This window comes from Haliaeetus leucocephalus, unplaced genomic scaffold, assembly GCF_000737465.1.
Source record: "Haliaeetus leucocephalus isolate CR32 unplaced genomic scaffold, Haliaeetus_leucocephalus-4.0 Scaffold1, whole genome shotgun sequence".
Taxonomy (NCBI): domain Eukaryota; kingdom Metazoa; phylum Chordata; class Aves; order Accipitriformes; family Accipitridae; genus Haliaeetus; species Haliaeetus leucocephalus.
Window position 1 is genome coordinate 22,467,290 of NW_010972437.1, and position 21,896 is coordinate 22,489,185.

The 21,896-nt window shown below is 44.2% G+C and overlaps 1 protein-coding gene across 1 annotated transcript in view; it reads right to left on the reverse strand.

Moving 5' to 3' along the window:
• The window catches only part of SEMA5B (sema domain, seven thrombospondin repeats (type 1 and type 1-like), transmembrane domain (TM) and short cytoplasmic domain, (semaphorin) 5B), a 135,171-nt gene that overhangs the window by 12,949 nt on the left and 100,326 nt on the right, over positions 1-21,896 (reverse strand). Inside the window, exons 12-20 of the mRNA XM_010568773.1 lie at positions 20,244-20,425; positions 16,955-17,098; positions 15,293-15,440; positions 13,714-13,939; positions 12,841-13,059; positions 10,867-11,037; positions 9,804-9,953; positions 8,851-8,895; positions 5,464-5,669 (exon numbers count right to left, since the gene is read on the reverse strand). Of these exons, the coding sequence (XP_010567075.1) occupies positions 5,464-5,669; positions 8,851-8,895; positions 9,804-9,953; positions 10,867-11,037; positions 12,841-13,059; positions 13,714-13,939; positions 15,293-15,440; positions 16,955-17,098; positions 20,244-20,425 (1,491 nt within the window). The remainder of the gene's footprint in view (positions 1-5,463; positions 5,670-8,850; positions 8,896-9,803; positions 9,954-10,866; positions 11,038-12,840; positions 13,060-13,713; positions 13,940-15,292; positions 15,441-16,954; positions 17,099-20,243; positions 20,426-21,896) is intronic.

The window sequence follows — 21,896 nt, forward strand, 5'->3', positions numbered from 1 at the left end:
TACAGGGATCCATTTTCCTATACCCTGAGCTTTATTTCTTTTTGCAATGTTGAAAGCCACACCAAACACCCAGCCTGTTCTTTTATTCAGAAGGATTCTTCTTCTTCTGTTTCGCAGCCATCCACATTGGTATTTTATTGCCTTAAATTATTTGGGATTAGTAATGAAGTGTGGATCATGGTGTCCGGAGTCCTTCACAAGTGGTGTCTTCTCTGCACTGTTATTTGATTCTCAACAGCATTGTTCTCACTTTATTAAAAATATTCATTGCAGCTTCTAATTTATACAGTCAAAAGTGACCTACTGACTATTCCCCCCATTTTCTGTTAGCTGCATTTATATTTGCTGTATAATTTTGCACAAGTGCAGGACTCTCAGTCCTACTGAAGTTAATGTTTATTGTTCTGATGTCCTCCTAGAAACTTCAGGTATCATGTGATACATCAAATATTTAGTTTCCCTCTTTCATTGCCATATCTGGCAATCTCACTCAGCTCTCACTTCATCTTCCCCCACAATAAATTTGTTCATTGATATAAATGACCGTTTTGCTTGAGCACGACTTCAGTGCTTGGCCCTTAGCTTCTACGAGAGCAGCAGTGATGCCCCGAGCGGATGCAATGCTCAGGTGCTTCCTCAGCTTATTTGAGGCATCACTACAGCAAGAGTTTGAGTACGTGACTCATGACTAAAGCTGTGTTTAAGGAAGGAAGGACATAGGGAGGTCTGTCCAGCACAATCGAGAAGAAAATCTGCAGAATCATCATCATAACCATTCTGCAAACTTACATTTCTCGCTAATCCCATCTAGCCTGATCCAAAGGCCATTGGATTTTGGATTTGGACCAAGGTGCAGACGTCTCTGTCTGTCCAAATTGCGCGTAGAATAAAATGTTGGCTCTCTTTATTGGTGGAGGATTTAGCAATAGGAAGAAGTTCAGTCCAAGCCCTTTCTCTATGTGTGGCTGTTCCAAGAGCTCCTAATTCACAAGGACTCAACCTTGACCTCAACATCCTCCCATTTCTACTGCAGGATCATCTGGCTTTCCATCAGCATGACTCTAGTAAGTAACTCACATGAGTAAGTCACTAAGTAGCTGAAGTAAGATGTTAAAAAAGAGGATCTCTCTCTGCTTTGATAGCCAGCTATTAACTAATCGGCGTGGCAGTACTGGGAAGGTTGTAGGTGGTTCTGTAACCCATCATGCCAAAACGTGAAAAGCAGATAATTTTTATTTCATCATGCTCTTGTTCTGCACAGTCTTCAATATTGTCAGAGTGCTGTATGAACTTTAACCAATTAATTAAACATGAACTGCTTATTAGGTGACCCAAAAGGTCTCTCCCCTACAATCTGTGAATAACAAATAAAAATCAACGTGCTGCTGGTAAATGTATATGCATGAAATCTTTTAAGACATCATGGCTGAAATAGCTAATAATAAACCTCACAGCATTTTTGAGAAAGCAAAACAGGAAGGGAAAAGAAGCCAGCAAAAATAAAACACTCTTCTGCAGAACACTGCCTAGGCAAGTTAGCATCAGCTAAATGATCAATAGGTCACCATTGTGTATGATATTTACATCTGATCTGCATTACTGCATGGCTGTGCTGAAATGTCCAACAAGGCTCATATCAGCTAGCACTTCCTTCATTAAAATCTGCCTTCATATAAAATTCACCTTGATTTATGAGTTTGCATTCATTGCTGTACATTTGAATGTAACACTGCCACACTTTCTACTGTGTTCACCTGCTGGTTGGAGAGCAGAGATATTTCAAGATGAAAACAAACTAAAGACGGTTGCAGAAGGCTTATTATTATCAAAGAATGGAAAATAATAGACTTGTGCATATGCTCAGCCTTCTGCTACCATGATGTCACTGTGTATTATCATTTTCCGTTACTGAAAAGTAGTCTACACACCATGTATTTCCTTAATCATGGATTTATTCACTATTTCACACACACACACACACACACACACACACACAAACCTACAATGATTCTTTTGCTTTCATTACTTAAAAAATGTTTGGGGCAGTTTTCTTGGTGCCTGCTGAATAGAAACTTGCTCGGGTTTAGAATCTGGAATTTCAGGTGTTTTCACTTTCTTTCATACCTACACATGTTCAATTCACATGGGCCCATATCCAAGCTCAGTCCAACCTTCCATCTTCCAGAAGGTGAATTTTAGCTCCTCCGTCGTTTGCATGCTAATTGTGTAGCATCACAATAAGACCTCACATGCTCCTTGAAGGCGTGAAAAACTCCCTCCTGACCCTTAGAAAAATCTGCCAGTTATTCCTAAATTTAAAGCTGGCTAATAACAAGCTCTGTAAGTAATTACACAGCACAGAGCACACAGAGCCTTTCTCTTACTGCACTAATGCTACATTGTTCAATGGAACACTGAGGGGTGGCAAATTTGTAGTATTAAATGAGACATTTTCAGGCAAGAGTTTAAGAGAGGAGGGACAATAGAGAAGACAAACATAAGGAAATATTCAACAGGAATAGAGAAAAGGGGCTTCACTTGATAAACAGATTTTACCCTTTCTGTAAATCTCTTTGCCTCATTCACCACACTGAAAGAGTATGACTTTGAGTTCTTCTTAGCAAGTAGCCCCTCGCTCCTAAACATTTTGTTTTGGTCTGTCCAATGACTGCAGATTTATTCACTTGAACTCCTTCACTTCCTAACATTCTATAAATAAGCCCCATCTGGTCTATCTCTCCTTGTGTCCAAGTCCCTTCTCCCCCCAGCCTAACTCATACAGTTCCAGTTAGCTAATGCCTTCCTTTAAATAAACTAGACTTTTCAAAACTTGATCTAATGCCTAGGCTCTTTATGTCCCTCGAAAGAAGACTCTAACAGCTGCTCACTGTTACTACACACTAGATCAAGTATCCAGAGATGGATCTATCAAAGAGGTCAACTCCCTCCTGATACTACATTAACTAATCTGCTGCTATTTTAAACTTTGCTTAGCTTTGTTATTACTTCTACTCCACTGCACCACTCAGCATAGACATACTGCATTTCATAATCCATTTACCCAATTGATCAAGATCGTTCTGCGAACAACTTCATCCTTCTAAATTTTGACCATTCTTCCTATTTTAGCATCATCTGATAATACATGATAGCACAATACAAAGCATGAAGAAACTGTTAACACAATGCCTGTAATTACCTGCTTTTGGCCACAAAAATAAATGTGTCTCTTTTCTTCATTGTTTGCTATGTAAGAAACAAGGGGATGCTCTTGCTTATCTCTTTATTCCTGCAAGCTTTTCTCATCTGGGTCTTCCTACAGACTCTGCCACAACTGTTCGCATAACTGAAAGGATTACTCCCATAGTTTGAAGCTTCCAGGATCAGGTCCGAGTTCTTTACCTGTCTTAATAATTTATTACCTAACCCCTATATGCAGAGTGTGTAGAATAATACATCCTGTGAAACTTTGTTAAAAGCCTCTGAAAATCCCAATATGTCTGCTGCTTCCCTCCTATCTAGATCAATATTTATTTAATTTAAAAAAGGAATCCAATTTGCTTGACATGATTTACTTTCCACAAATCCATGCTGACTTGCATTATGATGCTGCACCCTTATGAAACTGTATGCAACTGTAGCCTTATGCTGCTAGGAAATATATTTTTGAGACTGCATTTATAGGCAGCGGGATCTTCTGAGGGGCTGCAATGCCCAACACAAGGAATTCAGCACATGCTTATTACCAAACTGGTCTGTTATTTTCCAGCTCAAACTGTTTTCCTTTAAAACACCAAAACAACATCGACTCTTTTCAAATTATTAGATGCAAGCTCTTAGTTCTGATGTGCATTCACATTGCAAATCACGGCCATGTATCAGGAATCGTCCTGTGCCCAGCATTATGTCCTGGTTTCAGCTGGGATGTAGTTAGCTGTCTTCCTAGTAGCTGGTACAGTGCTATGTTTTGAGTTCAGTATGTGAAGAATGTTGATAACACTGATGTTTTCAGTTGTTGCTCAGTAGTGTTTAGACTAGAGTCAAGGATTTTTCAGCTTCTCATGCCCAGCCAGGGCACCTGACCCAAACTGGCCAACAGTGTATTCCATACCATGTGACGTCCCATCTAGTTTAGGAACTGGGAAGGGGGGGGCAGGGAATCGCGGCTCGGGGACTAGCTGGGTGTCGGTCGGCGGGTGGTGAGCAACTGCCCTGCGCATCATTTGTACATTCCAATCCTTTTATTACTACTGTTGTCATTTTATTAGTGTTATCATTATCATTATTAGTCTCTTCTTTTCTGTTCTATTCAATCGTTCTTATCTCAACCCAGGAGTTTTACTTCTTTTCCTGATTTTCTCCCCCATCCCACTGGATGGGGGGGGAGTGAGTGAGCGGCTGCGTGGGGCTTAGTTGCTGGCTGGGGTTAAACCACGACACATTATAAAATCCCTATGTAGAAACAGTCCCCAACACCCAAGGAGTTTAGACTATGGCAACGGTCCCACCATTGATCTTATTGTTGGGCTCAGTCAGAAGCCAGGCCAGATCAGCAGAAACAGACAACCAAAATGTCAACAGCACATAGCTATACGAAGGAACAAGCAGCTGCAGGTTTCCTTCTGTTTTGTGTTCATGTCCCAGGTGATGCTCCACACTGTTCAAGTGACCTGAGGCAGGCTGCTCCTCCCGTGGTGACATGAAGCCCCTTCACCCATCCCACTGCTCACTTCTCTGATCCCACACTTCACCTGGAGACTGATGCTCAAATACAACAATGCGCTACCATCTCAGTGTATTGTCTCTTGCACCCTTAGTCCTATCTGCTCAGATAATGGGTGGTGTTCTCTTTAGCAAGCAGACATGCCAACAGAGCATGCCACTTCAACACTCATCTTCTCCTCAGGCTTCAGCTCCCAATTCTGCTGCTATCATTGAATTCTACGTAGCTGCCTGGGGTAAGTTCTGTCCAGCACTGATAGAGGGGGCAGAACCCTCTCTGCTTTCTCATCCTTTCCAATTTGGTAGTTCCCAAAGCATTTCCAGAATCTCATCCTACCAATAAGCATTTTCCCAGCTATTTTTCTAATGAAGTTTCCATTTTTATTCTTCCTCCCCTCCGTTTCCTCTTACCACACACTAACAATGCACTGAACTGAGCTCTTACTGATTTCTTAGAGGACAATATGTATACATACAATAGTCAGAATGGGCTGGAGTATCTTGGTATGTACTTGCCAGACTGGCATTCATCAGGACCGTGAAACAGAACAAAATCCCATTGCAGTAATGGGACTTTTTAACCCCTTGTGACAGTACAGCTAAATGCCCCTTCAACCCCACGTGTAATGCCAACAGCTGGGCAAAGAAACACAAACCTACCCAATTCCAACCGTGACATAAATACAGAATCTGTTCAGGTAGTATCAAGCTGTTTGTGGTATTTCTCATCAAGTACCCTACCTTGAACTCCATAGGGGTGTACTTCTCATTCTTGGGGGTTGTGTTGCCCTTGTAATGGAGATGGTTGGGAGTTGTTGGGTGGATAACGGTCGACTCCTGGGACTGCCTCTGACAGCGCTGGCAGTACACGTAAATCACAAATGTTAAGAGGCTAGAGCCGAAGAAACAGGAGACTCCAGTGGCAATCAGATGGATGAGACTAAAACCTGCAAGGGAAATGACAAGAGATGCTATTTTTAAAGAACAGCCTTTTTCCCTCCCCTGACAAGACCACAGGTGCAAGTCAGAGCTATGACATCTCGGGATCAACGTTAATAAGCTGTTGAAGCCACAGTCTTACGTTCTAACATTAACTGACATAATCTCCCTGCAAGTTGGTCTCCCCACTGCAGCTCTGCCTTGTGCAGTTTAACAGGTTTATGCATTGTTTTCTCAAAGCTCCCTCCCTGTCTCTCCTCTCTCCCCTCTATTGATATTGAAACTAAACATTATGTTAAGCTGACAGCTAAAGAAATGAGCCGTACAAACAATGCACATTAATGGATTCCAAAGCATGTGCATGTCATGGAAATAAGGGGATAAAAATGCTCAGCGTTTCTCTGAAGGGGAAGGAAGGGAGGGGAAAGCCCTTTTTGTCGGCTGCCCAAAATGCCTATGGGACTGTGCATGGGGTGGGGGAGATACACATTCCTCCCCCGTGTAATCCAAGTGTGCTCAGCATTCTGGTTTATTCACAGGGTGGCACTGCCTTGGCCATGTCTGCACTACCTCCGAAGTGTATTTGTACCGCTAACAGTGAAACAGAGGTCCTCAGGGGAATGGAAAGATAACGTGGACAAAGGAAACGGGGGAACTGCTTGAAAAACTCTTCTTTGTTGGCTTTCTCCACAAACTGCAAAGATAGGAAGGCAGTTGCAGGCATGTGCCAGCGGGGTAGCTACAGTGCAAATATTTCAAACAGAAAAATCTTGGACTATAAAAGCCTCCTACAGAGATCTCTCCGCATGGGATTGCAGCAGCACCCTCCAAGCACAGCGCTGACCTCTGGAAGGAGCTGTAGTTGTGCATCCCACGCGCCGTGAGGTACCTAACTCGCAACTCTGGCCAGTGGGGGGAAGACAAAGTCAAACAGTACTCCTCATTCCTCTCTCACCTCAGAGAGTCTCAAATCCCATGGTAAAACCAACCACCAACAGATCTCCACTGACAACAGAACAACCAGTAGCGACCTTTACAGCCACCAAGTTAACGAACCACCAGAGGCAATCATGGGTGGCAAAACTTTATGACCCTGCTGTCTCTTGCTATGCGCAGGGAGGAATCTACAGAAAAAGAATCAGCAAGGGTGACTCTAAATGCTGCTGCCTTTCCTCTGCCTTTGCTCTGTCATTTTTCAAACAGGAATGACAGGGGCCCTAGTGCCTGGGGGGGAGGCCCTGACTGCTGGCCCCCCAGGGCAGCTGTCCCAGGGGACAGCCACATCGGCTCGGTGGCGACTGCAGCGGTAAAATTCCTGTAATACTTAAAAAGCCAATTCATTTGGACAGACTGCTGTGTTGACTTGACTGTGTGCAGAGAAATGGAAGGGACTACTCGGAGAGCGGCTTTAAATGGGCTTCATTCTTAGTCTGATCACGGTGTGCATTTTTTTGGTGCCATCTTACATTTTAACTGATATGCTTTTCAAATAGAGAATTCTGCCCATTAGTCTACAGCTCTCCTCTAATCTTTAGTTAGAAAATATCCCCCTGAGTTTAAAAAGAACAAACCCAATAGAGTTCTACAGCAAAGTAATGCACTTCAATCATAATTACAGTAAGGAACATACAGAATTTATTAGAATGATGAGCTACATTTATTTTTTAAACCACACTATAAAATTCTATTGCAAGATTACCACTTTCTATTGTGTTTTGGATGATGGTCCAAAAAACCAGCAGAAAGATGATAATTTCCTACTAAATGTTACAAGACTTTTCCAAAAAGACACTTCCTTTCTAAAAACCTCTGCCTGCTTTACATCACTCATGAGAGCTACAACTCAGTAACGCCACATGACACTCTGCCACATTCTCCTTCTGCCCAGCTTTGTTTATATTGCAGTGACTATTTCATTTAACTGCTTCATTTGCAAGTCAGTACAGTAGGAAATCCTTTCTAAAACATAAAGCTCTCTTACATTTCACTCTCACCTTTGAAAGACCCATTTGATTTTTCAGGTGACTTTTAGCCATATCTTAGAGAAAAAACCAAATTATTTTGTTTGCAGCATGTGAGTCCCCAGGGGGGAAGCTTTCTGGTGCATCACTTTGAAAATATAGATTTTCTGAGATGCATCAACAGAATTCCTATTGATTGGCTTCTTCACCAAATATTGTAGAACACTAAGTAATAAATAATATTAGCTATGGTAAACCATGGATTGCAACAGCAAATACAATGGTGGTGGTAAACGAAGGAAATGTGGATACACTGCATAACTGTAGAGTGCAAGCCATAGCAAGAAGTCCTGGAACTGACACAGATACGTTGCACCCTCTGAGGGAGAAGGAGTGACGCAGAAAGCCAACTGTTACATTGCAGGTGCTGAAATCTTAATTCCATTGATTGCCCCACAGTCACAAACCGAGAGGCCGCATTTCCGTGCCACAGGCAGCATGCCTTTTTTTGCCACTATCTCCACAGGGAGAAGAGATTTTGGCAGCCTGCAGATCATCTAGATTTCAGGAAAGCAGGGATGTGATGCTAGCAAGAATCGTCATGGTCATTAGTGTGAAACTAGCATTTTAAAATGTCGAAGGAACCTGCCATTTTTTTCAGTCTGCATTTTTATCATAGGGGTTCCTAGGGAAGTGGAAAAGTGACACTAATGACTGGATCTTTCCAAGTTACATGCAGAAAGGAGACACAATTCTGTAAGAGGTGAGGGCTCAAATGGAAAGAAGTGCTTGGAGGACAAGTATGAACTCTAATCTCTTCCTATATCAGCAAAGGATCTGTCTAAGAGACTCTGTTCACTGAAATCTTTATAGGTTATTTAAAAACACCTGCCTCCAAACAGCTGGAGGCTTACAGTGGTGGAATGAGGAATATCCCTTCCTTTCTCCTGAACCATTTACCCTGTGGGTAGAGAGACAAGCAATGTGCTCCCTGGTAATTAATGAGTCTCAGTGGCCAACCCAAACCCCCAAATAAATAAAAATCTTGGAACTGACAAGTGGACATGCGATACATTCCTCCAGTCTGACTCAGACAGCAAGACTCCAGTGGAATTAAGGCTATCAGTGGGATATGAGCTGTATAGATTAATGGTTTGGTTGATACTGCACAGGGAGAAAAGAAGCCAGGTTAAGATAAAAATAAGATATATAGTTAGTGGTACCCTACCTCCACAGTTCGTGCTCTCATCAATGCTGGAGGCTGGCAGGATCACTAAACAAAGAGAAGAGGATTGGAGAAAATTGTCATTCTGCCATCACTTTACTTCTTTAAGTAATTAAACCCCCTGTGCTCCAGACACGAGAAGGTGCTCACATGTTCTGCAGCAAGCTGAGAGTCTCTCTAAATCAAATTATAAACTCAGAGTGTGAAATACATGCAACAAAACCTCTCCAAAGACCTGACAATTCCAGTACTGTTACCTGATCACTCCTTAGCTGCTTCAATTTAGGGGAAAGAAGATAGCTGAGAAAACCATGAAAAAGAAGAATACCATTGCCTAGAGATCTCAGATTTTTAAGTCAGGGCACTGTAATCCAGAAAAGAACATGTGTAAAGGGGTTATTCAGTAGAGACCCATATCAAATATTTGCCTGAGAGATTAAATTTCCACAAAACACAGGGTGGAAGATGTTGATGACCATCTGTCCATCAACAGTGTCGCTGTTAGACCCTTGATTAATCTCCCCACTTCACACACCAGTTTTCTCCATCTGCCTCACCTTATTTCTTTGCTCTTTTGGGATACTTCTTTTGATACCTGAACTCAAGGACCTTCTGTTGCCCATATCCATGCTGAGAACAGAGACAATTTTTATAACCAAGCCTGAGATGAACTATGTAAGGTTAAAAGCTTCAATTCAGGTGAAGGAATACCAGTTATTTATTACAGATCTAGGTAATTCTGTTTTAAAGAAATGCTAAGCTGCCTTAAAGGTGTGCCAGTTACCCTGTGCCTGCCACAAGGGAGTTTATAACATATTTGTTTGTTTGCTTGTTTTTCTAGAAGCATCCAAACGCAATTTATAGTAGAGAAAATCTCAGCCTAGCTTGACAGTCTGGGCACGAGCTGCTCTCCTGAATTGGCCCACCCTCTCCCTCCTCAATGACACTGTACATACCAGGAATTTCATTATACAGGCAATCTTGGTACTGCGTGCTGTTTCCGATGCACTGAGAAGAGTCTGGGCTGTGTACCTCGCAGTAACGGCTGCGGTATTGGATGCCCTCTTCATTACACAGGCTCCACTCTGACCACTCTGACCAGCCACCTGAAATCCAAGATCAGGAAAACACACAGACAACGTCACCAAGAAGGAAAAGGCTCCCTTGTAGATACCAAACTTCTCCCCTCCTGAAGGATGTCTAGATCCTGGCCTGGGCCTCTCTCGCACATCTAATCCAGAGGCCTTTAGTGGATTTAATTTCCTCAACACAAATAACAGTGCAAGCATCATACCCTACTTGTCAGGTTGTAGTTTTCTTAATATGGACTGAACCAACCCTTGGTGGAGCACTGTGCAGCATGGAGTTGTCTTAAAAGTTCCTATATCGGCTCTCTGGTTAAAGACATACAAGGAGCTGGACGGGGCAATGTTGCACCAGGACCTTCAAGTTTTGAGGTGGCCTCCCAGGGATACCTCAAGCAGTCAGCACAAGTTACAGCAGTTAGAGAGTTTTGCTGAGGTTCCTAAGGGCAGGAGTCAGTCTGCACTGGATCAGAAAGTACACAGAGGTGGTTCAAAACCAGCACAGATCCAAAACCTGTCCTCTGAGTTGTAGCACATGCTCATCTGCCTGAGTGAGAAAAAGGAAGGATTGTCCCTTCAGCAGCTGTACAGATTGATGCTTCATGATTCCTTTTGTTTGTCTTGTAAGCTTCCACATTGAAGAACCAAGCTCCTGCTTTTTCAATTACTTTAAATGGATCAGCTATTAACAAGGTTTTTCCTGTCCAGCACCAGAATGCCAGAGCATGGGCTAGTGAACAGGTAAAGAGAAAGGTGATGCATAGCAGTTGAACACTGGGATGTCTCCTTTTTACCTGGCTCAATAGACATTTAGTGAATGGACAGAAAAGCGTTTAACTGGTGGTGTTTCTGATTTAATTTTTAAACGTTTTGCAGATGAGCCTTGCTCCCAGCACCGCCCAAGCCAACTGGAGCAGGGACGAGAACTGGCTACCTTCACATGGGTGCGTGTTGCAAAGGGCCTCCTCGGTGTGCAGACCAATGCAGATATCCTCTCCGCTAGACGGAGCTGGATTGGTGCAAGTCCGTGTGCGCTGGTAGTGTCCTCCTCCACAGGTTGCTGAGCAGTGAGACCAAGGAGTCCAGCAAGACCATGAGCCTTTCACTGAAGGACATTGAAAAGCAAGGAGAGAAAGGTAGATGCTGTTGGTTACTCCTCTCACTGTGACAAAGCTGGAGAGTCCCGGTATCTCACCTTCCAGATCCACCCTGCCCAGACTAGCTAGCAGTTTCTTGCACCCCAGGACATTTGGGCCTGACAACAAGAACTTCATATCAAGAGAGGGTACGAACGTGCTGCACTCTATGGATGCAGAATGAAGTCTATGCACAAAAAGACACTGCATCATAAAGTGCATATTCTTTAGGGTAGTCACTGAAATATTCTATTCCATTCTATTCTATTCTACACCTTTTTAGAAAACAACGTTGTTATTATTATATTGTCTCCTGACGCTTCACCTACAACAACAGCAGATTTACTTGGGAAAAAAGTGCTGTAAAACTTAAGTGGAGCTTATATGGCACCATTCTGTGGGGGCCCCTGAGTCCACTAATTCCAACCTTCACTAAACAGAAACTCAGAGGCTTTATTTATTGTCCCTGCTCATTGCAGGGGGGGTTGGACTAGATGACCTTTAAAGGTCCTTTCCAACTCAAACCATTCTATGATTCTATGATCTGAGCACAGCCCCATAACAGCTTAATAATTAAACTAGGGAGGGACTTAGGATCCCTGATTCCCACCCCACCCCTTGTCAGGCTACTAGACTGCCTGATTTGCAGGTCCACATGCCGTTAATTCAGAATATAATAACCTGATGACTTAGTGCAAGATAAACCCAGGATTTGTGTATACACATTGAGTGAGGCAGGGAAAGACGGAGACACAGAGAAATAGTAATCATGCACTCAGAACAGATTGTAAAACATCATAGTGTCCAAGGGGAGAAAACAGCACAGAAGGGCACAGACATTAGTGAAAAGCCACTGAGAGCTTCCAAAATAGTACTAATAGCTGCCTTTATAGTGCTAGAATTATTTTCTTTTTATAAGTCATAGAGTGCAATATTTGACACTTTTGCTATGCTCTTGCTGCACATTCTGATCATATCTGCATTGGAATTTTATCTTTGTATTGAATTTTAGAATCATAATAATACTATTCTAATATAGCATTTTCAAGTGTAGGCCACAAACTATATTGCCAGAGGTAGATAATTGCTAGAACTGCACAGAGGCAAGGTAATTTGTGTAAGATCACTTAAATTTAGTTTAGATAGATAGTTATTACAGAGCAAGGAGAAGGATAAGTGAGAAAGAATACAGTAGTCAATGGCCTATTATTACTATTCTGGACCAGGAGTGCAACATAAACATGAAGACAAACTCGAAAACCAGGAAACCAGGCAAGAATACTCCCTGCTGGCTGTGCAGGAAATGGTAACTGATGTCAAGAGTAGATGCCCATCGCAAGAACAATACGTAAGCAGGAGAGGGGGAAGAAACAAGTGTTCACAAGAAGAACCGCCACATCAAGCATCTCTACACAGTATTAAGCCACATTTATTAAGCCTGTCTCCTCAGCAAGGTGCAGATGCACCGTGATGCCCTCCACTGGATGGAGCATCAAACCTTGAAGCAAAAAATTGCTAGACAAGCCACAATACTACTTCCTCTAGAGGATGTGGCTGTGTTACCCTCTGAGCCAAGGTGAAACATAAGTCATAGCACTAAAAATCACATACATGGGTCATTACAATAGCTTTAAAAAAATTAAGGAAAAATCCCCCAAATTAAAAAAAAAAAAGGCAGCTTGGAAATACTGATTTTTTTTTTTTTTGTGGCTCTACCATTAAGATGGGGAAGAACACCTCTGAATTTCATGCAGAAAGATGATCATGGTTACCTGGGCAGGGATGCGGATTACAGTCTTGGTACTCCATCGCTGACCCCACACAGGGCAAGCCACCATTTTTAGGTTCAGGGTTTGTGCATGTTCTCTTCCTGATCCTAAAGCCCAACTCACAGTCCCTGGAACAGGAAGACCAGGCCCCCCAAAAGGACCAGCCCCCATTGATAATCCGTGCAGAAGTCTTACCAGTCTTGAGGAGGTCATCAACAAGAGCTTCAAGGAAAACAAACAAGACACCACGAGATCACAAATCAATCAGTTGCTGGGCTTTTAAAAATGGCTTCAGCTCATTAATAAAATCAGGATTTGTGTGCCCTGGGGAAGAGTTTCTGTTGAAAGCCCTTAGCAAGAGTTTTGTTCCACAGGGTTACAGCTAAGCTAGACACAAAAAGAAATCTGTACACACACAAACTGAATCTACTGATAACCTTCATATGACCTTTCTGGGCAGCATATTGTGGCAGTTGAGGCTGTGCCTCAGGACACTGCCTTGCATCACAGCGGTACTGAAGGGAATAACCCCAGAGGCAGTGCACAAGGGGACCTCCAGAGAGAAAGAAGAGTAAAGACACACTGTCCTGTAGAATGGCTCTTTTCTTCTATACACCCTCATTACTTGCCTGTTCTCTTTGGGGCAGCCTGGCAGTAGCAAGAACAAGTCTATACACTGCCATAAGCACAGAGCTCACAACTGTATTGATCTCTAAGTCACAGGGCTCACTCCATCCCGGCCATTCTGCAGGGACACTAATTGTACATGTTGAGACTTATGTAGACACAATCAGGTTCTTGTTGATCTGAGAGGATCCCCCTTCCACCACCAAATCTAGGCTTGCCCTATGGTCCCCCAGAGCTGGCAAGACGTACAGTCAGTATCACACACTGCTGAGCCATCATTGGGGCAGAATCGACTCTCAGTTTTCTTCCTCCCAAACTGCAGCTCGTGGGGATCAGACAGCTGAGCACGACACGTGTAACGGAAGCGCTGCTCCTGGCGGGCACCATTCTGCGTGATGTTGACAGGCATCCAAGGGGTCCAGGGTGTGTTCCTGCGCACCTCTGGGCAGCTCTCTGGGTTGCACGTCTTATATTCCTGCCAGGAAGGAAAACCACTCTCTCCTTACTTATTAAACCGCAGCAGCCTAACTGATGGGTTTATTTACACTCCAGAAAATAAGGGGGTATGCTCTGGATCTAAAACAACCTCCATCCACCTTATGTGACCTCGCAGACACAAACCAGTGCTGGACACAGCACAAAATGTGGTGACTATGGAGGCAGTGGTGGTGCATAGCTTCAGATGGACCTCAAGGGTGAACTATGCTTGCTATTTTTATGTCTCCCTCAGGTTTGTGTTTCTTTGCTGACTCAAAGTCCTGTGGGGCTTCAAAAGCTTGGTACATTATGGGCAGAAGAATAATTCAGGCAATAGATAACAATAACAGCAAACAAGTTTTCTGCTGTGACCCTGAGATGCTGCTCTCAGGTCAGCCTAGAGGAGCCCCATGAGGACAAAATGTCAGTAAAGTTTGTTCCTTAAAAAGTTTATTGTTTTATTTTTAAGGTGGATTTAGATTATCTCTTTTTACAGCTATTTTTCGTTTGGTTGGCTTTTTTTAACTCTCTGGTGAGGGCTGTGAACCATTTGCCATCCTTGGTGTAGAGCACCCATTGAGTACAGACAACATTCTGCCTGGCTGGGGATGGGGTGATTTGGGGTCTTTACAATTCTTGCCGCCAGTGGGAGGAATTCCAGTGACAAACATTGCATTCTTGTTTAAAAAGAAATAAATAAACCAGTCTTTTCTGACAGAGGGAAAGAAATTTAATGCTTCAGGACTTCATGATTCTAGAGTAAATGCCAAACAGCTTGTGAACAGATGGGAGGTTCCAGATCAAATCTGCTTACACTGAAAGAAGACTCTCCACAAAACTAATTAAAACAGCTGCATGAAACAGCTGCCAGAATATGAAAGGGAAAATAAAGAGAGAAAATGGGTAGCCATTGCTTCACTGGCACTAGGTGTTTGACCTGTTGTTTGCTCAAGTATGACAGTGAGACTCATTTCTGATGCGTGTAGGGCCTCCTTGACTCAATAGGATCATCCTTGGGAGTGGGACCAAAGAAAAAAATGTATAACACTTTTAGGTAAAGGACTTGATATCTAAGCCTATAGAGGCCTAAGGAAGTCCTCTGTACACCAGACTGTCCCCATCTGTACACACACAAACACACTGACTCTCACACCAGCTTCACTGACTTTGGGAATCTGCCACCTCTCTGCCTCCCAGTTCATTTCAGCATCCCCTCTAGCAACAGCTGAGGATAGCATTTTCTTCCAGCTTGAGAAATAAAACCAAGATGGAGAGAGGAGTTAAATACCAAGTTCCTAGATGCTAGATGTCAATAGGTGCCCCTTATGCAATGTCAATAAACAATACATACCACAGCACAGCCTGGACATGTATTTCCGTTTTCACAGGACCTCTGTCTTGAATGAATCCCTCCACCACAATTCACACTACATTTATTCCAAGGACCCCATGAAGACCAAAAAATCGGTAATGGACATGGACTGTTCTCATTACAGAATCTGAAAGAAGAAAGTGCATTGCTCAAAAAATACCCCTGTCAGCACATCCGAGGGTCAAAGTGGTGATGGACGCAAGACTGCACACTGCATTTGGGTGCAATTCATGCATGCACAGAAAGCCAGCAGAAGGCTGACACAACAATCAGATTAGCAATATTCCCGTTGACAGCAGAGAACTGTACCCTTTGTACAGAATGGGGAATGGTTAAGCAGGCTGACCTCAGTGAGACATTTGGAGTAAACAGTCAAGATCAAGTTTTTGAAAATGCTCTAAACTCAAATCTTTTATGCGTTGAATTCACAAAAGAGCTAATAAGCTGAAGCCCATGTGTCACAAAGAGAGAGAGTGGATGGTACATATTTTCAATGGGATGACTAGTGGGAGGTCAGCTCAACAGTGGTCTGTCACTAATGGCAGGAGCTAAACGCTTGACAATCTTCTCTTCACATGATCTGGCCCTTACCGCTGCTTGGACCCTAAGAAACTAGTGTTTGCAACTGGAGACGAACTAGATGCTATATGCATCTAAAAGCAGGCCCTAAATTAATGCTATTTCATGTTCCCTTTTCAAAAGGTAACTTTAATTTTGTTCAGCTTTTTAATCAATATTGTTCTCAAATTGAATCACACAGGACTGCAATTGACTCAGATGTAGTCTTTAAAACCCAAAAGGGACCATTGTGAATGGCCACAAATCAAACCAAACATTAAAATGTCCTGAATCAAGGAAGTTAAATGAATTGCCCTTTGTATTCTGAGAAATGCAGAGAGATCTGTCTTAAGTGACCACTCAAGGGACAAACAACAGCCTACTGCCAAGCAGAGGTGGCCTTTAATGAAATGTCAAATCTGGAAACCAAATTGGGATGCCTTAAAGCATGTGTTTAATGAGGGGTTGGGCTTGAAGAAGTGTAATAGTGCAGATGGCTCTGTAGGTTCAAAAAGTATTGCCTTTTAGTGATTTTGCATGAAAATTGCTTAGTTTGCGGGGGGGGAAGATGTTTTTCTGATGTCAAGCCCTGCAAAAACTCAACCCTGAATCTGTGAGCTAAGCTGTATTTTGTCTTGAACTTCTTTTGGTGCATCAGCACAATTAATAGAGACTTAGGAATGGTGCAATTGGCAATGAAAGCTGCACATATCCAACTGCCTCCTCAGGGATTGATCAGAGCAGTGTAACTGTATCTATAAACTCTACACTGCTAACAGCAGGCACAGCTTCTCCTTTCGTTGAGGAGGTCATCCCTCTGTTTCGGGGACAGGAATACTTGTGAAGGTCTGAAAGGTCCTGTCTGAGAGTGGAGGCAGCTCTGAACTCTCTGATGTTCACAGGCTCATTGAAAGAGAGTGGCCATAAATGTGAGCAGCCTCATCCCTCCCAGGCTCTGCAACTCCTTCCACTTTGTACATTCAGCCAAACAGCCTTAATCTGCATTCACATAAGAGCCACTGCTTCCAGGTGCTACCGTTATAACCACAAAAGTGAAAACACGGCGTTGTGGACATCTCTTACCTTTCTTCCCTGCTCTGTCCAACACAGACCCTGCCCCCGTACCGGGGAGCGGGGTTGCTGCAGGATCGCTGGCGGACCTGAAAGCCTATTCCGCAGGAGGTGCTACATGGGGCCCAGGAAGACCAGGGTGTCCAGGCGCCATTTCTAACAAAGAAGGTGAGAGAGAACAGAGTATGAGGGCGACCTAGCGGTCTGCCCACGTAATGCTGTGCTTAACATCAAAACATGTAAGGCACTGCACTGACGAGGGAATCATTGAACTCACTGGAGAAGAGATGATTTATTTCCACAAGACTTTATATCAGTGCAGATTTAGAAAAGGGAGTTTCAAAAGTGCTTAGCATTGGCCTAACTTTCCTCCCATTGAAGTCTCTAAGAATTGGAAAAGAAGAGAATGAAGCCAATGCTGAATGATTTTGAAAATGCCTCCTAGGATTTGCTGGGCAACAGTGTGGTTGCTATAACTCTCCCTGACTATTCCCCCATCATCTCCCCCATGTCTCATAACCCCACTTTTCTGAGCCAATGGCTGATCCCAGAGTTGTATCTCCTGGACTCTTCTCCACAAAGAGTGCAGGTTTTGAGCCTCACGAATGCCAGTTGTGCCAAAGGACGTAAAAAACCTACCCTCTGCTAATGCAGTAGGTACTGATGCTTTAAATCTCTTACAGCAATACTACTGCCAGCTCCCATGATTTTATTATATACAAACCTCATAATATTAGGTGTTTTCCTAAAGCCTTCAGGATTGAATCCTATTAAGTGGAAATCTCAAATTTCATTTAAAAAAACAATAATTGCTTCTAGTTTTCATGGCCACCTGCAGACGTCACTGTAGTGTGACCTTAAATCTGTAGAAATCAGAGGCAATTAAGAGCTCAGAGGCAGGATCGAGTTTCATGGTTTAATGAGTGATCACGTCTCTGCTGAGCAGTGGTAACTTAGCTTGAAGCAAAAGTGATGTAAAACCCCTTAGTTCACAGCTCAGCGACAGAGGTGGCAAATGCTCTGTGCCTCGCTCCTGCAACAGGCTGAGCACGTGCAGGCGGCCGGCTCCTGTGACGCTGCTGCCATGCGGTGACTCAACCACGTGCTTACACAGAACCCAACATTTTCATCTTTAAAATCTTGCATTTATTAAAGCTCACCTTCCTCTGATTTGGCAGCACTACTCAACCTTGGAGCAGGAGAGGAGGAACTGTATCTCATCTCTTCTGTGCTGCAGGTTTCATTTCATATGGAGCCAGTGGCAACGCTTTGTCTTATAGGACTGCCTAATCTTGACACTTCACTGCCTTAAGCCAAAAAATCTCATTTGTTTGGTTTTTTTTTTTTAGTAAAGAAAAGCCTTTCTAAAAAGTCTAGTCAAAAAACAACTCAGGTGCTCTCTGGTTCTTGAAAGCTAAGCTTGAAAACAGATGTTAATTTTCAAAGCATTTACTGAACTAATAACACTGCTGGCAAGAAACACTTTCTGGCATAGCACCAATCAGGGCAGAGGATGAAAGTTAAAACCCACATTGCCCTTCACACTTTTTGTATTTATTATCAACTCTTGCCTGGTTTTGGCAGCTTTATTTCAGAACCCTGTTAGATGTTTCTCCCCTCCTCCTCTTGTTCTCTCATCCCCCTCCCTCCTTCCCTTCCCCTCTCCCGCCCCAAACAAGGTCAAAGAACAAGAAACTCACTTATATAAAAATCCTACTATTCCATCTTATTTTGCCGTGTTTTAACCCACCTACTACCTCTCCATTCCTTAACCCAGAAGAAAGATTATATGTAAAATTACAGAAAGAAAAAATAAAATGGCAGGTTGCTGTTATTGCAGCAAAAAAGGGAAAGTAATTTCTACTAAAAATTCCTCAAAACCCCAGCAATTCTCAGCATCTATTTGTGTTTCAGGATTTTTAAAAGAAATAAAGAAACCTTCCATTTTCAGATCTCCAGCTTTCTAATAGAACTCATCTTTAAGCATTCTGCTTCCTCTTTGCAAAAAGAAATCTCAATGCCATATGAAGTCAATTAAAGGAAATTTGAAGTCTGAGGCGGATGTAGGATGACCAGATGTCCCTATTTTTCAAACCATGCTGTTTTCCTATGTCTTAAGATTGAATAATCTATTTTTCATCCCCTTCTTAGAAGCCGTTCCTGCCTCTTTTGCCATCAGAGCAGTGCTGAGAAACCCATCCCACTGGCATGCTTTCCATTTGCCACTGACAGAAAAAGCCTGCCTGGGGAAAGCTCCGCTCAGCCCACAGTGGCAGCACAGGGGCAGGAATGACTGCACGCCTTTTGCGCAGCACAGCCCACAACTGGAAGGAGAGATGCCAATTAAAACATGAGCATTGCTGAATTTTTGGTGCCAAGACCAGCACTGATCTCCAGGGATGAGTCAAGAGACAGCTGTCCTCAATGGAATGAATGTTTATGGAGAAGATAAAGTAGATGAAAACTGTATTGACCCAATATTTACCAAAATTCTGGCTGGCCCCACCCCAGTTAAGTAGTGCTTACACTATTGCATCATCTTTCCTTGAGTCACGACATGATGTAGTCTGAGGGTGGTGGGGTAACGTGGACACAAACCTATGTTTGGGCACCTGACTGGAGGACATTTAGCTTCCATACTGCTCAAGCACAAGCTTCAGGCTTCCCTGGAAAGGCAGCACTTCGACACAAGCTGAGCTACACGTGTTGTTTAAGTGCTGTCCCCGGCAGGCATGCCTCCTAAGTGCTGCTCCCTGCCAGACGATGATCTGTTGCTTTCACCTAGCCAGCGTGCTGCAGACAGTTCACAGACTCGCAGAACAAGGCAAACAAGCCTTGCTTGGAGCTAGGCTAGGCCCTGTCTTTACAAGTGTTGCTCGGAAGGAGCTCTGCTCGCTTTTGGCAATGCAACCTTGGAACCCAAACTCCGAAAAATGATGAGCTTATTGGATTTTTTTAGCTTATTGCTGTTCAGTTGGCTAAGAACTATCTCTGCCTTACTCACCTCCTCCTGATGGGTCACTTACTACTCACTGTACAGTTGAGGGAAGTCAAGGCACAGTGCAGGGAAGGTTAATGTGTACACTAATTTGGGGTGCTCATCTCCCAAGAGTCCTGGCTGAAGGCCCTTCTCTTAGAGCCCTTGGGCTTCTTCATTTTTCACTGACTTCAAGCTGGACCTCACATACCTCAGTTTGGCTGGGATGCAACAACGTGGTCACAGAAACACAAGGAAGGAGCTAAGCTGTGGACAGGCACAACTCTCGTTCCCTTCCTAAAACGCACAAAGACACTGAGGTACCTTGAGCAATTTGCGACCTCGATCCTGGCCCCTTCACAGCCGCGACCACCGCAGCGAGGACGAGGGCTGTCACATGAACGTGACCTACACATACAGGAGCCTGTGCTGTCCCCATCTGAATGCTCACACAGTTGCCATGGGGACCAAGGCCCCAGTCTTCCATTTGTCGTCAGGTTTTTCACCTAATTTTAAAAGAAAAAAGGTCATTAATAGCAAGTTTACATTTCTGGAGACAGCCCCACAATAGAAATGCCACACAAAGCTGCTGGGAGGATTAAGATGCAGCTTAGATGGGAGCTGTCTGTGCTTGCGAGCAGGATTCAAAACAGAGGGCTGTTTTCAGACAATGCCGCATCAATATTTACCCTCCAAATTCCACCCCGCATACCGAACGTGTGCGTACAGGCACCCGAGCCGACGCAGCCAGCAGCACACCAGGCACAAGCATCTATCTATCTGCCACGCCACAAAACCACCACACTCCCTCATCCCACGCTGCACAGCTTCAGCCTTTCAAGCAACACAACGGCCGGTGCTGACTGTCCCCACTCCATTATGCTCCTGCCTCTGCAGTGCTTGGGACAGTTCCTGCAGGATATTTTCCCAGTTAGGGTTTGTATAACCATAGTGACCGGCTGAGACCAGGGCCTCGCTGAATTTGGCCCTGTCCAAACACGCAGTTAGAACTGGCTCCCTTTCTAAGTAGAGCCATAGCCTAAAAGGCTAAGAGGAGATGGTGGTGACTAGAATTAATGCTGAGGATCACGTAGTGGGCTAAAGAGAAAGAATTAATCTCAAGGCAATTTATAGACCAGACCACGCTGCCATCTGTTTCTTCTGCCCTTTGCTTCATGCCTGTACAGCCCCAAGCAGGCTGGGGCTTGAGCTCCCTGTGCACTGTAAAGAAGTAAAAATACGGTAGTACTGGCAGACCAAAAGCATGAGAAACAGAACTATTTCAGCCCTGGTGAAGACCTTCCAGGAGGTAGGGTGTCAGAGCTTGCTCCTCTGTGCCTTGTTTTAACCAGCGCTGCTAAGTGAGCCCTCAGCCGAGGGCTGGGGGAGTAAGCTGCTAGGGCCCTCACCGCCAAGGCTGACTTGAGATTACTGCTGCCCGCTCCTCCTGGGATCGCTCCTGGGCCACCGCTGCCTTCTTCTGCCTGCTCCACCGCTACTGTGAAATCCAGCAACTCCAGGACCATGTCTGGAAAGCCGCCCTGAACACCCCTGCCCTGGCTTCCCCTCTGCTCCTGACTTCAGAAACACGAGGCAGAAAGACATCCACGCTGGCCCTGCCAAGGTACAACTATTTCCCTGCTACCTTGCAGGACCACAATGCCCTCTCCCCGGTGGCTCCCTCCATCCTCCCACCCCATGTCCCGAAGCGCAGGCCCTCGCAGGCGGGATGGCACGGATGGCAGCTGCCTGCAGGTGGCTCATCCCCACCGGTGTCACCCATGGGGTGGTGGGATGCTCAGCAGCTTTGGTAAAAACGCTGGCAAAGGCAACGCTGGACTTGGCCTTGGTGTCACACGCAATGAAGGGTGAAGACAGGAAGAGGCTGGGGCCCCGGTGAACAGCCCTGGCCCCAAATCTGAGCCAGCTACCACTGACAAACCCCATTGTGCCATGCTTCACTGAGCTCTGCAGTCA